The following is a 25,156-nucleotide window of genomic DNA, read 5'->3' as shown; positions in this document are numbered from 1 at the left end:
TGTATCTGTCTAGGTCACAGCACCTATTTATCGTTGAAAATCTGCTCAGTCTCCAAGTTAGCAAACATGTGAAAGCAAGCACATACGAAAGGAAGGTATTCCCTATGATAGCTGCAGTGCTTACTTCTGAGTAAACATGTTTAGGCTTCAACTTGTATGGGAGATTCATAATTCCGAGCGCCTCCCCGCCCCCATCAAGAAATTCATTCCTGATTACCAGAGGAAATTAAAACGAACTAAAAAATTGCAGGGCAATAATCACACCCCCACCCCCACCGCTGTATTTGTGAACACGATCTTTAGAGCGTGCCGGCTAGGAGAGATCTATCTCCCGAGATCTAGTGATTCTCTCACAACTCATATAAGGCTGCCTGCAAGCCTAAGTAAGCTATAAAGTTTAGACCGTAAACCTCGTTCATTAAACTCGTTGGGTTTTACTTCAGAGAAAGCACGCTTAGTATCGTGCATCACTTCTACGACATCATAAATCCGGCAGCGGGAACCTGTGGCTCTCCAGGCGTTGTTGAACTAGTACAACTCTGACCATTGGCCATGCTGCCTGGAGTTTGGAAGTCCAACAACACCTGGCGGACCATAACACCCCCCCACGCCATTAACAATGTAGTTACACGAGTCTTAAAAGGGCCACAGCATCCCACCACAATTAGCTGTATGCCCCCTTTATGTTCCGGGGTCGGGGTCAGAGTTCCCTCGACAGGCTGATATCCTCATTTTCGGAGAGGACACTTAATTAATGAAAGAGTTGTCTTATCCAACTTCGTTCCTCGCTCTTCCCCAAATACGCAACAAGGAGCATTCACACGATCGTCTGCTCCTGACATTCACACCAGGACAAAAAGAAAAAGAAAGAAGAAAAGCCTTTATTAATGTGACTCCCTGCCGGCGCGCCGAAGGAAGAACTGGGGCCAAGCCCCTGTCCTTTCTTGGTGGGATTTCGACGTGCTTGGATGAAGGGGCGGGTTCACCTCCTCCTCCGCTTCGCACCTTTGCGGGAGCGGCGAAGGGGCCGCGCCTCCAGGAGGAACGCGAACGCGCACGCTGCCCCCTTAAACGGGAGGCTGGACTCGGCAACCTCCGCTGTGGGGCTGGCCGGAGCTGCCCGTCGGTGACACGCGTTCCCGGTGGGCGGAGTTGGCTCTCCCGCGCCCTGGATGTGGGAAAGGGAGCAGCCCAGGCGCGCTCTCTTCGCCTCCTTCTCGGTGGAGTCGAGCAGCATGGATGCGGGCTCCGGCCCCATCAGCCCAGTCTCCCATCTCCAGGAAGGCCCTTTCAGCTGCCCCATCTGCCTCGACGCCCTCAAGGACCCGGTCACCACCCCTTGCGGCCACAACTTCTGCCTGAGCTGCCTCGGCGCGCACAGGCACCACCCGGCGACCGTCGCGGCAGGAAGCGGCGCGCCAAGTAGCTCCCGCTGCCCACTCTGCCAGGAGCCTTTCCCGGCCGACCTCCAGCTCCGGAAGAACCACACCCTGGCCGAGCTGCTGCAGCTCCGGCAACCCGCCCCGAGCAGCCCGGGGCTGGCCATGGCCCCCGACAAGCCGCCGGAGCCGTGCGTGCCCGGCGACTCTTGCGCGCCGTCGGAGGACGCGCCGCCCGAGGAGGTGCTGTGCGACTTCTGCACCGACGGCGAGCGCGCCCGGGCGGCGCAGTCGTGCCTGGTGTGCCTGGCGTCCTTCTGCTCGCCGCACCTGCAGCCTCATCTCAAAAGCCCCGCTTTCCAAGGCCACCGGCTGGTGCCGCCCTTGCGGCACATCGAGGAAAGCCTCTGCAAGCTGCACCTCAAGCCCCTGGAGAGCTTCTGCCGGACGGACCGGAGCTGCATCTGCCAGCTGTGCAGGGCCCAAGAGCACCGGGGCCATGAAGTGGTGGCGGTGGAGGTGGAGCGGGAGCACGTGGAGGTGGGTAGCACGCTCGTCCGGCCGTCCAGGCACAAAGGGGGTCCTTTGTGCAGCCTCGCTCCAGGGGCGGGGAAGGCGGGGACGCTCCCCTACCCTAGGCTGCAGTGCGCGGGGATTCCTGCAAGCTTCGCTCACCAGTTCCAGCCCGGGAATAACTGGAAGAGGGGAGGGTGGGTGGGTGTGGGCCACTGCTGCTGTTCCTCGACGTGTTAAATTTAGGAGCCTCGCTAGGGACGGGTTGGGAGAAGCTGCCTGAGGCCGCGGCAGAGTGGCTGGCTAGCAGGTCCCTCTTGGATGGGACAGCATAAATAAAAAATTGTCCAGTAGCACCTTAGAGAAGTGTGTATCTGAAGAAGTGTGCATGCACACGAAAGCTTATACCCAGAATAAACTTAGTTTGTTTCTAAGGTGCTCCTGGACAATTTTTTATTTATTTCGACTTCGTCAGACCAACACGGCTACCTACCTGAATCTAGAAGGATGGGACAGAAGTTTGTCAGGTGCCCCAAGTTATCTGAAAAACAGGCACTCTATTTCCTAAGAGTTGGCACAAGGGTCTGTGTCTGCTCAGAAACACATTCCTGGAACTTACTTTCTTTGAAGGAGTGTGAGCTTGTTGAAAGACCCTTCCCTGTAAGCTTTCAGATTTTGAAGCAGTGTGTAGCTACTCTCTGGGGTTAGGAAGGCAGAGCAGTGCTGTCAGTGCAGGATTTGGGGGCAATGGGTTAGGGTCCAACTCAACAGAGTGAGTAGGAGATCCTCACCACCAGCAAACACAGAAGGGCTGGCATACTACAATTTCAAGTAAGTTAAATAAGACACACAACTGTCTGCAAAGGGGTTACATTAACAGTAGAGTGGGAGAACATGTTAGAGTGTTAGATATGGGAGACCAGGGTTCAGATCCTCACTCAGCCAGGACACACACTCGGTGACCTGCTTGGACCAGTCACTGCCTCTCAGGGTGCCGTAGCTTTGTGGAAGTGTGCAAACATTGTAGGCAGGGGCTTAACCCTTGGCATCTCCAGGGAAAAGAATAACAAATAGCTCAGCTGAGGAACAACTCCTGCCCTGAGATGCTGAGCAGCTGGTGCCAGTAGACAGCACTGGGTCAGAGGGACCAGAAGACTGACTCAGTAGAAGGCAGCTAAGCTGGCCCTACCATTAGGCTGAGTGGGGCAGCTGATTTTTGTCAACATATTGTTACATTTGAGGTTATTATTGCTGCTATTGTATTTCTACTTGTGGGAGTTCTTGCCTCAGGTACCAAAATAATGTGGCCAGCTCTTGGTTACTACTTATCTAGTGACTCTAGGAGAGGGAGGGTTGCTGTTCTGCCATGGGCAGCAGAACATCTCTGGGCAGCCATATAATCTTATGTTCGTATGAGTGGAACGGCAACAGGCTATGGAACAATATTAAGGCTTATTGGGAAATTGGTTCAGAAAGGGAAAGAGCAGGGCGAGATGCGCTGGAAAAGTTATCTGTAGAGCTAGCTTGGCAGGAGAACGGAGCAATCCTTGTGGAGGAGGAGGAGACCTGGGTTGAAGTGGCACAGCCCAATCTGGGGAATCCTTGGAATGGCATTGCTCAGGAATCTGTAAGGCTAGGTTGTTGATCTGGAAGAGGGTGTGGGTAACTGGAGTATATGTTCTATGGACATTGTGTTTTAGGATGGTTTCAGGTATACATGACATGTTTTAAGCTCAGGTTTCTGACTTCATTATGTCTCCCCTGGCATGGCTGTAAGTGCAAGAAGCATTGGAACAAATTTTTGCGCAGTGAATCCCAAAGTGATGGCAACTTGGACAGGAAGCTTTTAGGTTGTAGCAGTCAAGACAGAGTTGGAAGGCTGATGACTTGATCAGATGTTGGCTGTGCAGACAGAGAACACTGCAAATGAACAGGGTGGAGTGCAGCATACCATGGTGTTAGCCCTGATCCAAAGTTGGTAGCTGGACACCTCTGCCAGTATAATGATCGATAGGGGAGCTATGCTTTAGGGCAGGGATGGGGAACCTGTGACATTCCAGAAGTCATTCAAACTCCCCACTATTCCTGAGCACTGGCCATGCTCACTGTGGTCGATGGGAGTTGGAGTCAAACAACATCTGGTGGACCACAAATTCCCCAAACCTGTTAGAGGGTGACAGAGCTAGCTTTGTTCTTCCTAACTGTGGCCATGCTGATAAATGAACTGGTTTGATTGACTAGACCAGTTTTTGATCTAGTCAATTTTTCCAACAGAAACTTTGCACTTTAAAAGTTTGGAAAGGCGTTTGCGACTGCAATCCTTCACATTGAGGAAGGGAAACCTTTTTCAGTCAAAGGTGACGCAATCAATGCCTTTTGGGCATCCTGGGGGGGGCAGGGCCAGAGGCAAAATAAGCATAGCAGTAAATGGGAACTTTGCATGCTGCCACATTCCCCCTGTTCTTTGTCTATTTTTTTTAATAAATTTTTTATTGGTTTTTCACAATTATTATAAAGACAAACAATACACACTACAAACAAACAAGCACACAAACAAACATGTATAATTTCATATCCCTTTTTCTTAAACCTTACTTCACCGACTTCCCCATACCTCCCCTTTCTACATCCCAATTTCCAAACTTATTTCAGCAAATCCTAGCTTTTGGTTTTATCAAATTTTTCCCTTATTCTTTTCTTTTACTTAATCTTTTACAGCTGTAAACCCCTTTTTTCCCTATAACCTCGACATTTTAGCTTTCATTAATTTTACAATGTTTCTTAAGATAAATTTTGAATTTCTTCCAATCTTCTTCCGCCGTCTCTTTCCCCTGATCACGGATTCTGCCGGTCATTTCAGCCAGTCCCATATAGTCTATCACCTTCATCTGCCATTCTACCAGAGTGGGTAAATCTTGAGTCTTCCAATGCTTTGCGATGAGTACTCTTGCTGCTGTGGTGGCGTACATAAAAAAGTTCTATCTTTCTTTAACACCAATTGGCCAACAATGCCCAAGAGAAAGGCCTCTGGTTTCTTGGGGAAGGTACATTTAAGTACCTTTTTCATTTCATTATATATCATTTCCCAGAAAGCCTTAATCTTCGGGCACGTCCACCAAAGGTGATAAAAAGTACCTTCAGTTTCTTTACATTTTCAACACTTGTTATCAGGCGAATGGTATATTTTTGCAAGCTTGACTGGGGTCATGTACCACCTATAAATCATTTTCATAATATTTTCCTTTAAGGCATTACATGCCGTAAATTTCAAACTGGTGGTCCACAACTGTTCCCAGTCAGCAAACATAATGTTATGACCAATGTCCTGTGCCCATTTAATCATAGCTGATTTAACTGTTTCATCTTGTGTATTCCATTTCAGCAACAAGTTATACATTCTCGACAGATTCTTAGCATTGGGTTCTAACAGTTCTGTTTCTAATTTTGATTTCTCCACCTGGAAGCCAATTTTCCTGTCCTGTTTTTACACCTCCATTATTTGATAATAATGGAGCCAATCTCGTACTTTGGTCTTCAATTTCTCATGGCTCTGTAGTTTCAATTTATCACCCTCTTGTTCCCCCTGTTCTTTGTCTAGGCAAGCACAAATCAGAATCTGAGTTAGAGGAATTGCCTTCCATCCAGGCAAAAACACTTCAGGAGAGTGCAAAGCTGTCAGTGGGGTGTGTGTCTCAGGAGGGGGAGATAGGGCCAGATAGAAAGGACAACATATGAGCCCCCAGCCTGAGGTTCTCCATCATTGTTACCTGGAAGGAGTCCCACTGAATTCAATTGCACTTACTTTGCTTCGGGCATAAATAGAATTGCATTGTAAGAGTGCATATGTAGATGTGTGCTGCACCTGCTTCTTAACCTGCTTCAAAACCGATTCATAATGGAAAGGGGACTAACCAACATAGCAACCATCCGACAGCATCTAGCACAGTCGCATCCATTGCCGCACTTCTGGTTGTGCAGCTGGGAGTTCTGTAATTTTCCATGGAGCTGCAAATCCCCAAATGCTGATATATCATGTGATGTGCATGTGTGAACTCAGCTCCTCTGAAGCTATGCAATATTCTGCAACCAGTCTTTTGGGGCTTGTGGGGATGGGCTTTGCCAAGAGCTACCAAGAAAGACAGGTGAAATCTGCGTGCAGCAAGGACCCAGAGAGAAGAGCATCGGGAAGGGATTTGGGGAGCTGGCTGTTGTCATGGTTAAGTGCTTAGAGCCCGAGAATCTAGAAGGGGTTGTGAGGTAGGGATTGTAGATAATTAATCAGGGAAGAACATTTCCTATTACAATTGCAATGTTCTGGAATTCCTAGACCATAGAGGTTTTTATTTAATTGGGCTGCTGTCCTAATCCCAGTTATTTGGGAGTAAGCCACACTGAGTTCAGTAGGGCTTACTTCAGAGTCGGCGTAGTTAGGAGCGCAGCCTTAGAGTTGTCTAGAGGTCTGGAAGAAGGTGTCTGGATTTCTGATTTATGGGTGGGGTACAGTCACACACCCACATCTCTGCTTCTGGGGCTGTTCTGTGCTCAGCCAACGCCTAGAGAGCTTTCCAGTGAAAGCGGGTGGGGTAGGGGGCCTGTGTTTCCCAAACCCTCAATGAGATGTTCCTAATGCAAAGACAAACATTTAGCTGAACTTCAGCCTGGCCTGCCAGATTACACACATGCAAACAATTTGTTGCTTTGGGGTTTGGGGAGGAGGCTAAAACAAAAGTTGCGTGGGAGGAGGGTGTGATTAATTCTGTGTGCCTGTTAACTGGGCCCAACCAGTTTCTGTACTGACAGCCTTTGGCTGCTGTGCAGTTGCACCAGGGACTCATTTCTTCCTCTTGCCTCTCTTTCCCACAGTGGCTCAGACCGGCTTCTTTATTTCACTTGGCTCGTCTCCCAGGTTCCGCTCCTTGCTCCGTTAGCCCTTTGTGTTGCGTTGAGACGGGGCATTTTTTCCATCGCTCCCCTTCCCAGTTGACGCTGACTCATCTCCTAGATTTTCACTTGCTAGTTTTTAATTGAGCTGTCAGTTTCGGTTTAGCTCATCCTAAAGCACCGGGTTAGTTGGGAAACCCCATCTCTGTGTTCTCTTTGGGAGAGATGGCTAAACTTGGAAAGGTTTACTGAAAGCAGTACTTTGCAACTCCCTAAAACAACTTCGTTTCAAGGTTATTATTCTTAAGTGGAGCATTTAAGGGCGGAGGACACTTCCGCAAATGGGAATCCTCAAGGGACCACACAGAGCAGGCAAGTTCCCATTGCATCACAACGCCATATTTTCTCTAGTCACAAGGCCGATTGAGATGTCCCGTACCTAGTGAAGTGAGGGGAGAATATTATCCAGAAAATATTCTCGAGAATATTCTCCAAAAGATTATTCTCAAGAATTTAACATCACTACTCGTACCCCGAGGGATGTGGGTGGCGCTGTGGGTTAAACCACAGAGCCTAGGGCTTGCCAATCGGAAGGTTGGCTGTTCGAATCCCCGCGATAGGGTGAGCTCCTGTTGCTTGGGCCCTGCTCCTGCCAACCTAGCAGTTCGAAAGCACGTCAAAGGTACCACTCCGGCAGGAAGGCAAACGGCGTTTCCGTGCGCTGCTCTGGTTCGCCAGAAGCGGCTTAGTCATGCTGGCCACACTGGCTGTACACTGGTTCCCTTGGCCAATAAAGCAAGATGAGCGCCACAACCCCAGAGTCGTCTGCAACTGGACCTAATGGTCAGGGGTCCCTTTACCTTTACTCATACCCCAGGATGCCCAGGAAAATATTTTCCTCAGTGTTCACACTACTCTTGCGACCCATTACATTAAGCCGGAGATGGGGAACCTTGTACCCCTCATGTTCTTGGACTCCCAACTCCCACCAGCCACAGCCAGAAATGATGAGAGTTGTAGTCCAGTAGCATTTGGAGGTCTATGTCTTCCTGATCTCTGAAGGGAGTACATAAAAAGTTAGACAAAGCACTGGCTGTTGTTAACATGCTTTAAGCCAGCTGTTGGGAGCCTCAGGCCTGGAGGTTGAATGGGGCCCCTCAAACCTCTTTGTCTGGCCCTCAGGACTCTCTTCAAGCCACAGCCTCTCCCTGTTCTGCCTGGCTGGAATGGGTCCTTGAACTCTGATAATGCCTCTTGCTTGCCTGGATTGAGGAGCAGAAGAGAAAGAGGCGCACAAAGCTAAAATTCATATTTATTGCTCTTCCTCCTTTGGCATCTGACAAGGCTTACCATCAGCATGTGACCCCTGAAAGGTCGCCCAGAGGGGAGATGTAGCCCTCTGGGTGTAATGCCATGTAATGTACCAGAACTGATGCTATGATCACACCCGGAAAGGCCTTCTTGGAGAATGTTGCTTTCTGTTCATTAGTGTGGGAAGGACTCTGATACTGTAGTCTGTTCCAGTACCTCTGGCATGTAGCATAAGCTCCACAAAAGGGATTGAAGCTACAGCAGCCACAGGCAGGACAGCTGTGGCTTTCAAAGTATAGGTGCAAACTCCCTAAATGGGCACCAGGTGTTCACTTTTAGAACATGGATGGGGAAGCAGTGGCTGTTCATTGTACTACAGCTCCCATCATCCCTGACCACTGGGCATGCTGGCTAGGGGTTGGTGGGAGTTGGAATCTCACAGCAGCTGGAGGAGCACCACTTCCACATTGCTGTCGTAGAGGCACAGAAGTGGGGTGTATAGTGGTACCTCAGGTTAAGAACTTAATTCATTCTGGAGGTCCGTTCTTAACCTGAAACTGTTCTTAACCTGAGGTACCACTTTAACTAATGGGGCCTCCTGCTGCCGCCACTGCACGATTTCTGTTCTCATCCTGAAGCAAAGTTCTTAACCCGAGGTACTATTTCTGGGTTAGCGGAGTCTGTAACCTGAGGCATCTATAACCCGAGGTACCACTGTATAGGGACAGTCTCTAAAGCATATATCACGTCATGGGAAGGAGCCTCATAGCATGGTAACAATGGAGGAATCAAGTTAATCAGGACAGAGTTTATTGAAGGGGTTGAAAAGGCCATCTGATATATTGCCTACAAACTTGGAGCAAAACATTTTAGAAATGGTCCCAGTGGCAGCTGGGACCTATTGGGAGCCCAGCAGTAGATAGAGCCAATGATTGGCAGAGCCAACTAAGTCTAGATTTGTCCCCATCCTCTTCCCTGCTGAGGTGGACAAGGGCAACACTGTGAGACCGAGGAGGAGGAAGCTGGCAAGTCGTGTTGCCCCCTGAACTGGCTGTAAGTAAGAAGGATGCAGGCAGATGGGCCTGGCAGAGAGCAGGCTGAGGGTGGTGGGCAGTTCTCCTTTCCCCTAATGGACTAGCCTCCACTGGACAGTCCCATAGTTCAGTGGGGGGAGCACCCTCTTTGCGTACAAAAGGTCTCTGGTTCAGTCTTCTGCAGTATTTCCAGCTGAAAGGCATTCCTGGGTAGCAGGGCTAGGAAAAACTTTGGCACAAGTTCCCAGAGAACGGCTGCCAATCAGGATAGCCACTACTAGGCTTGAAGGACCAATTGTCTGGAGCTGGTATGAAGTCAGAATTCCAGGCAGTGAAGTTCTCTCCTGCTGCCAGACAACCATAAATTGACCCCAGTTCTGTTATGGAGCCAGAGCAAGTCTGTAGCTGATGAACAGAAGGGAACCCGTCTGTTAATTACCTCCCCCTTCGCCCGGAATAAAATGTTATCACTCCTGGTGGAAGGGAAGAGGCAGAGACTTTCCTGTGTGGCAAAAATAGATAGGGTTTGGCTTGCTGTCAAGGATTGCCATGCCTGGGATGGCTTAAGCAAGTTTTATTTATTTTCATGGCGGCACACCTGAAAAAAAAATAATTCCTTGCATGTGTGAGCACATGCACATGTATGTTAGTCAGAACACACTTAATCATTCTTATTGCTGCATTTATATTCCACCTCGAGGAAGGGTATCTTGTTCTTCCCGCCCCCGCCTCTGTTTTATCTTTGTGAGAAAAGTAGGTTAGGCAGTTAGTTTAGGGGCTGAGAGGGGATTCGAACCCTGGTCCTTTAGCAGCACCCTAATTAGTACACAGATTGGTGCTGAGTATGCCCCAAAAGAAATTGAATTTTTACCTTATTGTCCAGGGTCAAATCAAATTGATCGTGGCTATTGATGCTAGCTCCGTTTAATGCTAGCAATTTTATGTTCTGTATGTTTATATAAAATAGCACATACGACTAAGGAACAAGTATTCCCTGCTTTTGGAAAAGAAGCAGCTTTTATGACCGGAAAAAATAATGCCATTTTTTTGTTAAATCATCCTGGCTACATCTCAGTTAAATCCCTTTCCTTCCCTCTCTGCTTAAAGAGATCAATGGGTTATTATGGCTTCACCAGATAAGCCCTCTCCCTGGCACTTTAATTTCCTTGCTTTCTGGTCCGGGTGAGGGTGTTGATGCAATTTGGGCTGTGGCTCTTGCTTTCTCTGATAGAGCTACGATTGTTCCTTTCATTGCAACGCTCTTAGTCTGGTCTTTATCTCACTCCAGCACATTGTTTAAATGGAGTTTGGAGCCACATGACAGTAGCACTTTGCTCTTTTTAGCTTTCCAGAATTGGGCACGTTTCCAGTCAAAATTCAAATGTCAGACAGTTGGGAAGACCGCTTCCTTTACAGGTCTTTAAAAGTAGACAAAAGACTGTTGCTTTTGCAAAAACAAAAACAAAAACCAGACACACGCACATAATATATTACAATAACGTTTCCAAACACAAACCAACTCATGTTCGGGGTCAACATTTGATAGATCATCAGGGGAATGGTTTGTTTCAGTTTAGATTACTTTGGCCTCATTCACACATAACACTAAGCCATGGTTTAATCAAAAACATTATTAGCATTGTGTGAGAGACCTCCCTAGCCATTTAACTGTTATTTGTTCACTGACAACAAACTGTGTTTTATTGTTGACTTATGAACCTTTGTTTTACTCAGTGTTTTTTTTTAAATAAAAAACAAGGTGCCGGTACTCATATCTTGATAAAAGTGCCATTGGTGCCAACACAAAATGGCTGCCATGAGCCACAAAAAATATGTAACAGTATTCAGTACCTGTGAGTACTATCACACACACACAAAAGCACTGGTTTGGCTATGGCTTGGTGTGTAGTATGTGAATCCAGCACCCTTCTTCAATCATGGCTTGTTTGGTTACTCCACCCTGGATGTTTACCAGGTTACAAAGGCATGAGAAAAGAAGAACTGGAAAACAAAACTAATCATCATCATCCTCTCCTTGACATCTGGGGGGAGGGCGTTCCACAGGGCGGGTGCCACTACCGAGAATGCCCTCTGCCTGGTTCCCTGTAACCTCACTTCTCGCAGTGAGGTAATCACCAGAAGGCCCTCGGTGCTGGACCTCAATGTCTGGGCTGAATGATGGGGGTGGAGATGCTCCTTCAGGTATACAAGGCCGAGGCCATTTAGGGCTTTAAAGGAGAAATAAGCTGTGGTGTGTTTAATCATCCTGGTTAACTCATGGTTTGTTGAACAAACCGTGGCTTAGATTTATGGGCTAGCGGAGCCTTTGTCAAGAACAAATATATAATAGGCAGGAGAGACAATAAGGGCAATACGTTATGCAGAATGAATGGATAGGAGGGAATATAAGGGTTTTGGGGAGCAAGAGCAATCCGGCACAGTGCAAAGGGAAGTCTCATCACTACCACCTTCAAAGAACTTTTTTTAAAAAAAAATCTTTAGAGTGGTGGTGGCTCTCCAAATGTTGCTGGACTCCCAACTTTCATCAGGCACAGTTAGCTTGGCCAGGACTTATGGGAATTGGGAGTCCACAAAATCTGGAGGGCTACAGTTCCCCATTCTTGCTTTTCAGAAATAGATTTAACGGTGAATATTTCTCTACAGCCATGAGGACTGGAAGAGAAATGTACTATTTTCTGTCAATGTGAGGTGACATTCTGATATTCCCTTTCTTCAAAAGGCCCAAAGACCCAAAATCCTGAACAGCGTCGAGAATCAGTTGGATGAACTTGGAGTCACTATTGCGCAGACAAGGAGGACTGTGGACCTCATCAAAGTAAGATGGCTTCAGTCTATTTCATCCCAGAAGAAAAACTGGATGTTGATCACACACACACACTGTGCCCTGTTCTTTTCATATATTTCTATGTCATTGTCTCCTGGTGCCAAGGGGGTCAGGGGGTTGGACTGTCTCTCGGCCTGGGTATCAAGAGGGGGTTCATCCACTGATTCTGATCCAATTCTGCCACAGTGTTGGGAGGTTTAATTAAAGATAACACGTAAGCAAAGAACAAAAATCCTCTTGCATGTATGCACTCATGTTGCACAAATATACAAGTTTCCTGAGAACTGGATCACATGGTGCTTTTCCTAGACTGTACCACTTCAAACTGCAGGTGGAGGATCACATTTTTCAACTTTCCCTCAGACTGGGGGAAACTCCATGCCTATAAGAAAGTAGCATGTCCAAGGTAGCCATTTCCATGACATGCTACATTTCCACTTGCATAGATACCCTAATTTCTGGCACTCAGATAAAAGACAGAAAAGCATATAGTGGCTTAGTGAATTAGGCAGCAATGGGAACCTTTTTCCTAAAGTTTGTCTCTTTACACGTTGTGGTCCTGACAAAAACTGGAGGGCTTTAAAATGGAATAATCCAGACTGTTTCCTAATGTCGAGTTCAAGCATCATGCCTAGTCTGGCTTAAAGTGGGTCTTTTTAAACAATCAGATCGTGAAGAAGATTTGATTGCTTCTGCCCTCCCCCGCCTGGCCAACTTTAAAAGGAGGATCTGGATGTGTGCATGTTTTTGGGGGTGGTGGTGGAGGAAATATATGTAATCTACATGAATGATAATTGGTATAAAGCTTTCTCTGTTGTGTTTAGGGCACTGCTCAGAAAGAGAAGGAAAAGGTCAGCAAACTCTTTGCCGAGACGGCCAGGGTCCTTGCAGCCTTTCAGAAGGAAGTCCTTGGCTTCATCGAAGATGGGGAAAGAGCAATGTTGACTGGGGCAGCGGAGGAGCTGCGGCAGAAGGAAGAGAGGCGTGACACACTGACTGAACACAAGCGGAATCTGGAGAAGGTTCCCAGCACAGACACCATCTCTTTCCTGCAGGTCTGTGCCCCTGAGTGTTATTCCAGTAGAGAGTCACCCCTAAAAGCGCTTCATTCCTTGCCTCTGGGCAGATCCACACCATACATCGAAAGCACATCTAACATACATCGGAAGCACATGACTTTCCACAAATGAATCCTGGGAACTGTAGTTTCCTCTCACAGAACTACAGTTCCCACTGCCCTGAACAAACTACAATTTTATTTCTTCTTATTTCTTGAAATTTATATACCGCCCTATACCCGGACATCTCACAGAACAAAACCAGATACACAAAACCACAAAATATATACAGTGGTACCTCGGGTTACAGACGCTTCAGGTTACAGACGCTTCAGGTTACAGACTCCGCTAACCCAGAAATAGTACCTCAGGTTAAGAACTTTGCTTCAGGATGAGAACAGAAATTGTGCGGCGGCAGCGGGAGGCCCCATTAGCTAAAGTGGTACCTCAGGTTAAGAACAGTTTCAGGTTAAGAATGGACCTCCAGAATGAATTAAGTTCTAAGCCCGAGGTACCACAGTAATCAAAATAAAAGCAACAACCCAATAACCTACCCACCAAAAAACCCACCTTTTAAAGGGGCATAGGATGTAAATTGGATCAACCGAAGGCCTGGTTAGAAAGGAACGTTTTGCCTGGCACCTAAAGGTGTATAGTGAAGGCGCCAGGTGAGCTTCCCTGAGGAGAGCATTCCACCGACGGAGCCACTGCAGAGGGCCCTTTCTTGTGTTGCCATCCTCCGGACCTCTCGAGGAGGAGGCACACGAAGGAGGGCCTCAGAAGATTATCTCAGGGTGTGGGTAGGTTCATATGGAAAGAGGCGATCCTTGAGGTACTGCGGTCCTGAGCCGCTTAATGCTTTATAGGTCAGAACCAGCACTTTGAATTGGTAGCGAGTGCAGTTGGACCAGGATTATTTTACAGAAAGTAATGTGCTTTCAATGTATGGCATGGATTTCCCCTCTCTGGAAACAGTAGAAAAGGGGAGGATTTGTGGAGACGCGCTGTCCTCTCTAGCAAGCCGCAAGTGGAGAGTCTGATTCAGCTTGTCCATAATTTTTTTATGGGCAGATGCTGCTGCTTTTTCTGGCTCCAGACTGGTGGTTTTTGTATTGGAAGGTGGGCATGCTTATATGCTACAGGGGCAGGAAGGTAGAAGAAGAAGAATTTATTATTTATACCCCGCCCATCTGGCTGGGCCTCCCCAGCCACATTGGGTGGCTTCCAACCAAATATTAAAATAAAGTAATTCATCAAACATTAAAAGCTTCCCTAAACAGGTAGGACACAATGGGCATTTGTCTCTTTTACCAGGCCCCGCAGTTTGTAGGCCCTTCATTCATTTACAATAGCCTTCCCCAATCTGATGCCTTTCAGATGTTGCTGGACAATAACTCACATCATCCATGACCATTAGCCCTCCTTGCTGGGGCTGGTGGGAGCGGTAGTCCAGCAACGTATGGTGGGCACCAGGTTGAAGAAGGCTAGTATGCAATCTCAAGTGCTCAGTCCTAGCTGGATCTCTGCTGGGAAATGTGCCCTCATCCGCTGTGTAGGGGCCCTGGGTAAACGGACCTTATAGGGAGGAGGCTCTGCTGAGCTCTATGTTCCTGGATCCACATTTGGAACAGAGCAGCATGCCAACATCTCCTGCCAGTGTAGCTGCTCTTTCTCTCTGTCCCCCTCCCTCCCTCCCTCTGGTATGTTTGTTTCCATGTCACGAACAGCAGCCATAGGCTCTCTGGTACTTGGGAAAGAGGTGGCTCTGTGGAATGAGTCCTCCCATCAGTCAATTGCTGTATATCACCCCCTTTTCTTTCTTTTTTTGGCCCAGGAGTTCCAAGCACTGAAAATAGCCACCGAAGAGAAAAACTTCTCATGGGCAAGCTTCCCCAAAGAGCTGAGCTTCATCAAATCCAGCCAGGCCGTGCTCGCCGTGAAGGAAATGCTAGTGAACATTTGCAAGAACCAGTGGGACCAGCTCTCAGGGAACGGAGACGAAGGGCCCATTCTTTATGGCATGCCAGAAGGTCTGTAGCAGACGGAATATCCTGTCCTTGCATTCCATGTAGAGCGCTATGCATTCTGCAGTGTTTTGATTACGGAATTCTTTGCTGACTCTGATAGCTACCATGCGGTTTCTGCAGAGATTATTAGTGCCCGGCAAGTGCTAAGAATCCACTGCTTCCCTGTAGCTCTTAAGTATCTAGGAGCTCTGGAAGTCTCTGTGAACAGGGACTGGGCTTGGAAGTATCAGCAACAAGAATGCACATTGCTTCCTTTGCATCAAACATTAAAAGCTTCCCTAAACAGGGCTGCCTTCAGATGTCTTCTAAAAGTCTGGTAGTTGTTGTTCTCTTTGACATCTGGTGGGAAGGTGTTCCACAGGGTGGGTGCCACTACCGAGAAGATCCTCTGCCTGGTTCCCTGTAACCTGGCTTCTCACAGTGAGGGAACCACCAGAAGGCCCTCGGCGCTGGACCTCAGTGTCTGGGTAGAACGATGGGGCTGGAGACACGCCTTTTCCCAGTCTGTTCTCAAAGCTTGAAATGCAGCTGGGTACCCAGCCTTATGCAAATTCAGGACACTTGCATCAGCTTCCATTCACATGTTGAATTTTGCTTGTACACTTTTGCTGCTTTTAACATGCAGTAAACACTTTGGGGCATTAGAACCCACTAGGCACCATTTACATCATGGAAGTTGGAACCTGCCGCTCTCCAGATGTTGTTGGACTTTTATCGCCATCATCTCTGGCCGTTGGCCATGGTGGTTGGAACCGATGGGGTCTGGAGTGCAGCGTCGTTTGGAGGGCCACAGGTTCCCCATCTCTGTTTGACATCTCCAAGTCTCCTCTTGATGTTGGCATTTGTACCTGCCTAAATGAATGCCAGCCTCAAAGGGAGAAGATGTTTCAAGCTACAGCCTCCATGTCAAAGCACTGCAAGAGGTGCAGCTGTTTTGAAATTGCATAATAACAAGACTCTCTTAAATTGGTGTCGGGTTTCTGCGCCCTGTGCCTCCCGCTTGGGGTTGTGTTTTTTTTATGAGGTTTCCATAAGGACTCAAATAAATCAGAAGGCAACAAACAGACATCACCGGGTGTGGCCAGCAGTGGTTTGAGGAAGATGTCCAGAGTGGCTTTTCCTTGAAACAGAGCCTTGTCTTTCAGAACACAGGGGAGATATATGCTTGAAGCTTACTCTCCTGCCAGAATTGGAGTGGATCTTGCTGGCTTCGTCCTCAAGTTCAACTGCTCCCTAAAGAAAGTATTGCAATGTCTGACTACTAGCCTAGCATCGGCTCTGTTCTGTTCAGGGCTTCCCCTCCCTCTCCCATACATGCCCCATGTTTCAGGGAGGAGTACTTCCTGGATACTTACCAGGGAGTTTGCATGAACTGCTACCAGGTCACAGCGTGCTGCCACTATCCCCACAAGACCCAACCAGAGGCACAAACAAGACATCCATGAGAACAGTGGAACAGTCTCCCTCTGGAAGTTGTGGACTCTCCTTCCTTGGAGGTTTTTAAGCAGAGGTTGGGTAGCCATCTGCCATGGATGCTCTAGCTGAGATTCCTGCATTGCAGGGGCATGGACTAGATGACCCTTGGATCCTTTCCAACTCTATGATAACTGGGCACCACCACACAGAGCCCTATGTGGTGATGGGGAGGCTGAAGGAAGGAGAGTAGAGAGGGAATCAGGGTTTGCAGACCCAGAAGAAAATGTTGTTGGGGTCCAGCAACTCTGTAAAATGTGTGTTTTTTGGATGAGCACAGGACCACAACACAGTTATGAGCAGATCCCTCTGCTGGCTGGCTTTGTAGTAGCACAAGGACATGTTAGGATCTTGGATCCTGGGATAACATCCTGTGGGATTTCCCTCTTCTGATTAATAGGTTTAAGAATCTAATCACAGCAGGCCTGTCAATGACAAATGAATTTAAGGTTCAAGGTGGTTGTATGGAATAGTACACCTGCATCTGATCAGCCAAGGTACTTTCTAATGAACAAGCCTCTTTTCCTTGTGTGATGGGTTGGTTTTTTTCTTTTCCTTTTTTGCTGTCTTTGTCGTTGAGGTAAATTTTTGACAATTTCCTCTCCTCACAGTGACCATTGAGCCCCCGATTCCAGAAAAAAGCAGCAACCCCGCCTGTTTGGAGTCCCGAGATTATTTTCTCAAATGTAAGACCATTTTATTGTATGTTTTGTCTCCCTTGGCTTTTGTTTCTTTGCTGATGTCGTAACTTTTGGCAGACGGCAGACGTGTTGCAGACAGCAGAAATGTCAGCCCACTCAAAGTTAATTATGAGCGCAGTCCAGTGAAAACAAAACGCTTGAGTGTTGTTTTTAGAAAACGTTCAGTGTCTCAGTTACTGGTCTTTACTGGCCTAGCTAGGTTTAGCTGAAAATATGGGCACTTAAGCACATGGGCAAAAGATTGGATTTTAGGGGGTTGGACTAGATGACCCTTGTGGTCCCTTTCAGCTGCATGATTCTATGATGCCTGTAAAGCTACACCACCCCCTTTTCCTGTCATAAAGAGGCACATATTGGAGGAGATGGAAAACACATATTCAGTTCTATCACTGCATGAAAGAAAAAAAATAAGGCTGTGGCATAAAAAAGAGATTTATGTTAAATATATATCATAAGGACTAGAAACTGGATTTTATTTTTATTTTTTTAAGTAAATCTGGGGAACTGCATTTATATGGAGGAAGAAACCAGAAACCTTGAAAATAAAGAAAATAGAAGGGGTCTCTGAAATCAGAGTGTGGTACATCTTTGCTCCTTGATTCCATAGCTCTGCCACTCTCTGCTTCTTAATGACTATTACTCTACATACCCCCATCTTACCACCTGCTTTCCCTATTTCACCTTCCCAAATATTTTTATTTTTAAAAAACAACAACAACAACAACCAATCAATCCAGCTAAAGTTTGCCATAGGGCTAAACTGCAGGCACACAAGTGGTACGCACAAATTTAAATATAGTTAGGAAAAATCCAACAATTTTTGCAGAATATATGTTGGTTGCAGCAATTGAGTTTTTAGAACACGTGGTTGTATCCAACACTGCTGTTCCATTTATGCAACAGCTTTCTGCTTGTGCAATGCAATTATGTTGTTGTTGTTTATATACCAACCTATACCCGGAGGTCTCAGGGTGGTTCACAGAAAAGATCAACATAAAAACCACAATATATATAATCAAAATAACAACAAGAAATCAAGCGCACCCCCCAAAAAGAGCCACATTTTAAAAGAGCATAGGATGTCAATCAGATCAATCAAAGGCCTGGTTAAATAGGAACGTTTTTGCCTGGCACCTAAAGGTGTATAATGAAGGCGCCAGGCAAACTTCCCTGGGGAGAGCATTCTACAGATGGGGAGCCACTGCAGAGAAGGCCCGTTCTTGTTTTGCCACCGTCCTTTTCTCCTTTCCCCTGCAGCCCCCTACCACATGCCCTTTGGAGCATATTTTGGGGGGTGGGATGCAGGGAGAGGAAGGGGGAAGTTAGACTCCTAAGCCAAGGTTTCATAAGTTCAGGAGACTGAATGATTCCTGAGGGGCACCAACCTCAGTGATGGTATGTTTCAGTTTTGTTGTCCAAGAAGACAAGAGAACTAATACTGTGCGACTTCCTTGCTCTGCCTTCTTCTCCCGCCCCCCACCCTACACAGTTGCCTTCATCATCGACTTGGACAGCGACACTGCCGACAAATTCCTCCAGCTGTTTGGGACCAAAGGAGCCAAGCGCGTGCTGAACCCTATCGCCTACCCCGAGAGCTCGACCAGGTTTGTCAACTGCGAGCAGGTGCTAGGCGAGAACTTAATGAACCGAGGCAACTACTACTGGGAAGTGGAGATCATTGACGGCTGGGTGAGCATTGGCGTCATCACGGAAGATTACAACCCGCAGGAGTCCTATGACAGGGGCCGCCTGGGCAGGAGCGAGAACTCCTGCTGCCTGCAGTGGAACGGGCAGAACTACGTGGCCTGGTTCGGCGGCTTTGACTGCGTGATACAGCAGCCTTTCTTCCATACGATTGGGGTGTACTTGGAGTACTCTGAGAAGGTGCTGACCTTCTATGGAGTCAAGGATTCCAAGATGACGTGCCTGCAGCAGTTCAAAGTGGCGCGCTTCAAGAAGGGCCATTTTGACCCCTTCCAGAATAAGATCAACCACCAGTTTCCGGCGCTGTTTACGCACAACCTCAAGCCGGCCTTCTTCCTTGAAAGTGTTGATGCCCACATGCAGCTTGGGCCTCTCAAGAAAGATTGCGTTTCGGTGCTGAAGCGACGGTAACTCGTTCCATGTGCAGTAGAGCAAGAAAGGAACTGGTAAAGAGATTTAAAACGGGATCTTTCCTAGAACAGCATGTCACTTCCATGATACAGGGTTACTAGGCTCTTCACCCATATGTCTGTCCCTGCTACCTTTTGAGTCATTTGACTGGTGCCTTTAAAGATAATGGGCCATTTCCATGTTGGTCTTTTCTCTCTCTTGCCACCTCTTGTATTTTTAGTCATAGTTATAGTTTGTTCACACTGGGCTTAAACTCGAAGACCAAGCTTGTTACCTTTCACCTGCTGTTTGGGGATTTGGAGAGGATTGATTCTAGTCTGAACTTTCATTTTCTGTATTAATCCAATATATTTACCACACACACACACACACGCACACACAGTTTCCTGATTCTGTACTCATCAATTCTAGGGTTTCTTCCTGCTCTCTTAGCCAGGGTGGTGGCGGCGGCGGGGAAAATATCAGTGTTACTTTAAGACAGGAGTCAAGAACCTGGAATGTTGCTGGACTACAAGTCCCATTACCCCTAACTATTGGCCAGACTGACAGGGGTTGCTGGGATTTGGAGTCCCCTAACAGCTGGAGAGCCATAGGCTCCCCACCTCTGGCCCAGTTTGTGAGGAGTTACAATTTTTTCTGTGGGCACTGAGCCAAATCTTAACTTCTGATTTAAACTGCTGTTCTTTAAGATGGGAGCTGGTGGTTAAGTTGAAACAGGCGACCTACTTTTCTTCTGTTTCTAGGATATCTTGATTTTAGTAGATAATTACAGTTCTTCATATAAATTGGGAAGGAATAAAACTTAGCTAGTTCAGATAAAACTTAAAACTTAGCTAGTTCAGAAACAGAACTGATTTTTACCATTTGAAGATTATTGTTATTTACCTCATGGATTCCCTGACAATAATTGAATTGCTGAAATGCTTGTGTGTTTTATTAGCCCTGTGGTCTCAGCATTATGGTTATTTTCTGCAAGAGTTTTCTTCCAGTTATTCAGTTTGTTGCCTATCTGCCAAGGGTGGATCTTTTACAAAATAAATGGCAACATACTAAACACGGGGTGAAAAATATTATGAATTTGGTGAAACATGATGGTTAATTGTATGAGTTCACTTATCCCTGCTGTCTGGGCTCATGCAGTTCTTCCTGCCTACCAGTAAGAAACGGTGAGGTCACCAAAGTTATTTTCTACTTCCCCTAATGGAAATAACTACAGCGCAATTGCTCACAATAGCAACACACACACACACACACCATCATTGGTCAGCATTATTAAAAATGTGTTTTGGCGTTTTCATCTTTCAGCCAGATACTAAATATGTTAGTCTGAGTTGAGTTGAGCAAGTCTCTACTTCCTGGTAGATATGCCTATAAATGCAGCCCTTACAATTTCACCTGTTGCCATTGGAATTAGTTATTGAAAGAATACCACAATGATCATGTTGTGATTTCTGTATTCTTACTGTATTCTTAAAAACACTTTGGGGATAAACTGGAACAATAGGAAATTTCACACTGAACCAAAATTGGCTGTATTAATTGTTCCTCCATGAGCAAAATAATAAAGCCAGTATATTTGCTTCCTTAGGTAATACTGTGCTGCTGTTTGTTTTTCACCCCAATTTTTGGGTGGTGGTAACCTTTCTGCTTTGTTTTATTATTATTATTAATACACAGTTGTATAATCTAACATGTGTGAGGAAATAATAAGGAAAAAAGTTTAAAAGAATCTAGTTGCCATTAAAGAATATGCAAACATAATCCTGGTTTGTCTTTCTTTGCTAACCTGAAATGAATGAGCTTACTTTCTGCAATGTTTTCAATCAATACCAGTTTACTATGGGCAAATAATAACATTTTTGTGGATAGCAGCAGCCAACTATACACCATAAAGTTTGCACACCCATGTGTCTGCATTTATTTTTAATAAAATGAGGGCTTTATTTATTTGACTCATGCAGCATGTACAGCCTCTTTGAAGAAAATAATCTGGATTAATTTCGTAAAAATGCCTTGCAGTTTTAAAGTTCTACCACAAAATATCATAGTAAGAGACTCGTGATTACTGTAACATGTGGCACTACAAAATTTCCACTAAAGTCAAGCTTAGCTGGGACGTAACCCAACCAGAGTAATCCTCATTATCCACATTATATAGATTCCACCTTCCATGAAAAATGGGAATGGATACAGCCTCTGCAATATGATTGTTTTGCAGTAAAAATCTTCACGCTCCAGTTTCTCATTTGTTTTGACTGCTGCCTGTGATACTGGAATAATCTCACTGCAATAGCCAAACAACTTCCCATAGCTACAGTGCTGATGGTGTAGCTGTTGATAATGCCACAAAGCAAGTTTTAGGATCAAGTTGTAAGGCAGTGAGCTTAACACAAACTGTCGCTGAAAGTAATGACCTCCCGTGACCTTCCTAGGACTCTGGGCGGGTTATATCCTGGGTTTTTTACGTGACAATGCATTAAAGATAAGTATTAAAAAAAAATAACAAGGTCAATTAAAGTGATAAGAAAAAAACAAGCAAATAAAAATGCAGTAGAGATGGCGTAAACACAATTAAAAAAGCAGAATATACCATATCTGGTTTGAGTGTCCTATTTTAAATTTATGATTTTGTAATAGTTAAGTCTCTATTAGGTTATAGGGTGCTACGGCTACAGTCCAATATGTATGATCCCAGCAAGAAAGTCCCATTGAACTTTTAAGCAGACACATAAAGGATTCTGCTGTAAAGGAGATGCATGTCTGGCCCAGGTTAAGGGGTTGTATTTGTGGTTGGGAGCGCAAAGTAGTTTGGGGAGTGTGGATTTAACTTTATTTACTTCATTTTGCCCACCCGCTTTCTGCCTAAGTGCTGAAGGTGGCAAACAGTTGAAAATGATAGCTTAGTATCAAAGACAGAGCAATTGACTTCCTCTGGGGAAGATCCCTGGGGCAAATTTGTCCAACATACAGTACGAAAGAAAAATGGTGAGAATAGGGAAAGAATCAGCACTTGGCCAAGAACATGTATATATTGTTGTGTAACAAGGGTGGGGGACCTCAGGCTCAGGGACTGGGCGTGGCCCTTCACATCTCTTTGTGTGGCCCTCAGGACTTTCTCCAGACCATGTTGCTCAATGGTCCTTCTCCATACCTTCAACTGCTATTGCCTGGCTAAAACATGTCATTGAATTATTATAATGCTGCTTGTTTGCCTGAATGGAGAGGTGTGCATGGAGATACAGGGTGGAACTCAACATTGACCAATGTTGAATGTTCTACCTGCACAAGCACATCAGCTTGCCAGATGGCACAATCTTCCCTCCTCTATGTGTTCTGTTCTGGGGGTTTTCCCAATCATCCCCAGAACCAATTTTGCAGGGTGCGAACAGAGGAGAGGAAGGAAGCTCCATTGTGCAAGGATTTGTTAGGTGAATCATGCACACAGAAACCTCTGGCTTTTGTATGGGTGGAATGTAACCTATTGTACGAGTCACATCCATTGCTCTGCCCACTTTTGCCCCTATCTCCACTTACTTTTGCCTTGGGCCCTGCCCACCCCTAGATCCAGTGTGGTGTAATGGTTAAGAGCAGTGGACTCGTAATCTGGTGAACCAGGTTCGATTCCCCGCTCCTCCACATGCAGCTGCTAGGTGACCTTGGGCCAGTCACACTTCTTTGAAGTCTCTCAGCCTCACTCACCTCACAGAGTGTTTGTTGTGCGGGAGGGAAGGGAAAGGAGATTGTTAGCCGCTTTGAGACTCCTTTGGGTAGTGATAAAGCGGGATATCAATTCCAAACTCCTCCTCTTCTAGCATGCGGCCCTTGAAGGATGCTAATGATTGAGTGCAGCCCATTGAGATGAAAAGTGTTCCCTTGTTATATGATGAAGATAATGAACTGGATGGGATGATCCCTGCAAAAGACAATACTGCTTCAGTTCTGGGAAGACCCAGAGCGTAGTTGAGTCTACCCAGGCTAATGAAGGGGTGGGCCCTCACTGTTTCACCTCCCTGCTCCAGTCAGATGAAATGGCCAATGGGTGCAGTTTTGTAAGGGGAGGAGGACCCATAGATTGTGAGTCTGGGCCTGGCAGATGGTGAAAGCCTTGATGTCTCACCTCTCCCTATTAGGCTGCCACTTGGAAGAGCACTGGACTAAGAGAGTAGGAGCAGATGTCTACTTTGTTTATTTGTTTCGGCATTTCCTGGTTCTTTAGCTAATGTTAAGTGCATGAACCCAGCACATGAAGCCATGTGTAAACACAACATTGTAATCATTCTGAAACCAAGGGTTTAAGATGGGCTAAAAAGCTACAGCTGTTGGTCTCTCATAATGACCAATCACAAATTTTATTTCTGCCAAACTGGCTAAAAATTAAAAATAATCCAGTTTCCATTCTGTTGCAACTCCAGTCTTCTCTTGAATAGGGCTTGCCAACTCTACCACAATTGCTAGTGAGGGATCAGTTGTGGATGTACATCCAGTTCTCGCTTACAGCCTCTTAATTTGGACTAAAGCCCTGGAAAAATGAGTGATTTAGCCATGTGACTGAGCCAGCCAGGAAACTTCTCTGTTAAAAAAAAATGGCATGAAACTACAACAAACTAAAATAGTAGTAAAAATAGCTTATAAAACCACCAAAGTGCCAATATCTTTTTTTAAAAAAGGTTAAATACCTGCTGTGAATTGCAGCTGTTCTGTTTGGCAGAAATACCAGAAATCAAGTTACTTGATTCATATGACCACTGCTGCTTCCTGTTTATGTGGTCTTCATAGAATTAATACAGTTTATTATACACAGTGAGAAACAAACAAATTTGGAGACAAGACAAATTTCAACAGAGTTCATTTGCTATAGCAAAACACAAAAGAGGCAAGCCATGTGGCACTTTAAAGACTTACATTTTATTATGCCGTAAGTTTTTGTAGCCCAGAACCCACTGTCCTTATCCAGTATAATTTAAGCTTTACATTAAAATGACACAGGATGATGAGAACTGAAGTCCAGCAACATCTCTTCCAACTCTATGATTCTATGATCTTCAGTGCCACAGGTTGGGTAAAACAACTGGTTAGGCAAAACAACTCAGGAGAACATTTCTGTAATTTGAGGGTCCCCCCCCTCCAATTGCAGGGCTCAAGTGAAGTACAAAGGACAAGAGCTTCCAGGCCATAGCTGTCAACCTTCCCTTTTTTTGCGAGAAATTCCCTTATTCCAGTGCTGTTTCTCGCTGCTTCCCGCTGCTATCCCGGATTGTTAGATATCCCATAGACTGTCCCCGAGACAGGTGAGGCTGCTGGTCTCTTATTTTCAAGGCTGCTGATCCCTTATTTTCAAGGCTGCTGATCCCTTATTTTCAAATCTGAAAGTTGACAGCTATGTTCCAGGCTAACCTCTAGATCAGTGCTTCTCATGTAGCCTTATGAGGCTTTGCCCTTGGGTGGGAAAAATATTGCGCCGGGAAAGGGAAGTGGGAGTCAACAGACACTCAAGGAATATTTTCGGAGAAAAAGCTATTATTTCTACCATCCATGAACTGGTAGAAGGAGCAAGTGTGATAGTTCACAAAAAGCATGCACGGGTTCACAGTCATGTGCACAGAGCATATATTCCCACTCCAGTTCCGTCTCCTTTCTCCTCCTTCTCCAGGAGTCCTGCCCCATGAGTTCCTCTGAGCATGAACAGAAAACTGTATTGTGGACTCTTGGCACCCTTCCCAGGAAAAGGGGAATGAAAGCGGTTCAGCACGTCCAAAGATGTTGCAACTAGAATGAGATAAGATTCAGTTCTCAGGCCTGAGTATTCTTGGCATTGACAG

General features: G+C 46.1%; 1 protein-coding gene across 1 annotated transcript; it reads left to right on the top strand.

Annotated features, from left to right (window-relative positions):
* The first annotated feature begins 1,035 nt into the window (after positions 1–1,035).
* On the top strand, positions 1,036–21,098 carry TRIM47 (tripartite motif containing 47). The gene is made up of 6 exons (XM_082203873.1): positions 1,036–1,919; positions 11,859–11,954; positions 12,788–13,018; positions 14,856–15,051; positions 17,133–17,207; positions 18,712–21,098. Exons 1-6 carry the CDS (start codon positions 1,173–1,175, stop codon positions 19,335–19,337), a joined length of 1,971 nt encoding a protein of 656 aa, XP_082059999.1. The 5' UTR covers positions 1,036–1,172; the 3' UTR covers positions 19,338–21,098.
* Positions 21,099–25,156: the final 4,058 nt, after the last annotated feature.

This window comes from Podarcis vaucheri (genome assembly GCF_965113315.1).
Source record: "Podarcis vaucheri genome assembly, chromosome: 2".
NCBI lineage: Eukaryota > Metazoa > Chordata > Lepidosauria > Squamata > Lacertidae > Podarcis > Podarcis vaucheri.
The sequence above is the reverse complement of the archived record's forward strand: the minus strand, read 5'-3'. Positions and strand labels throughout refer to the sequence as shown.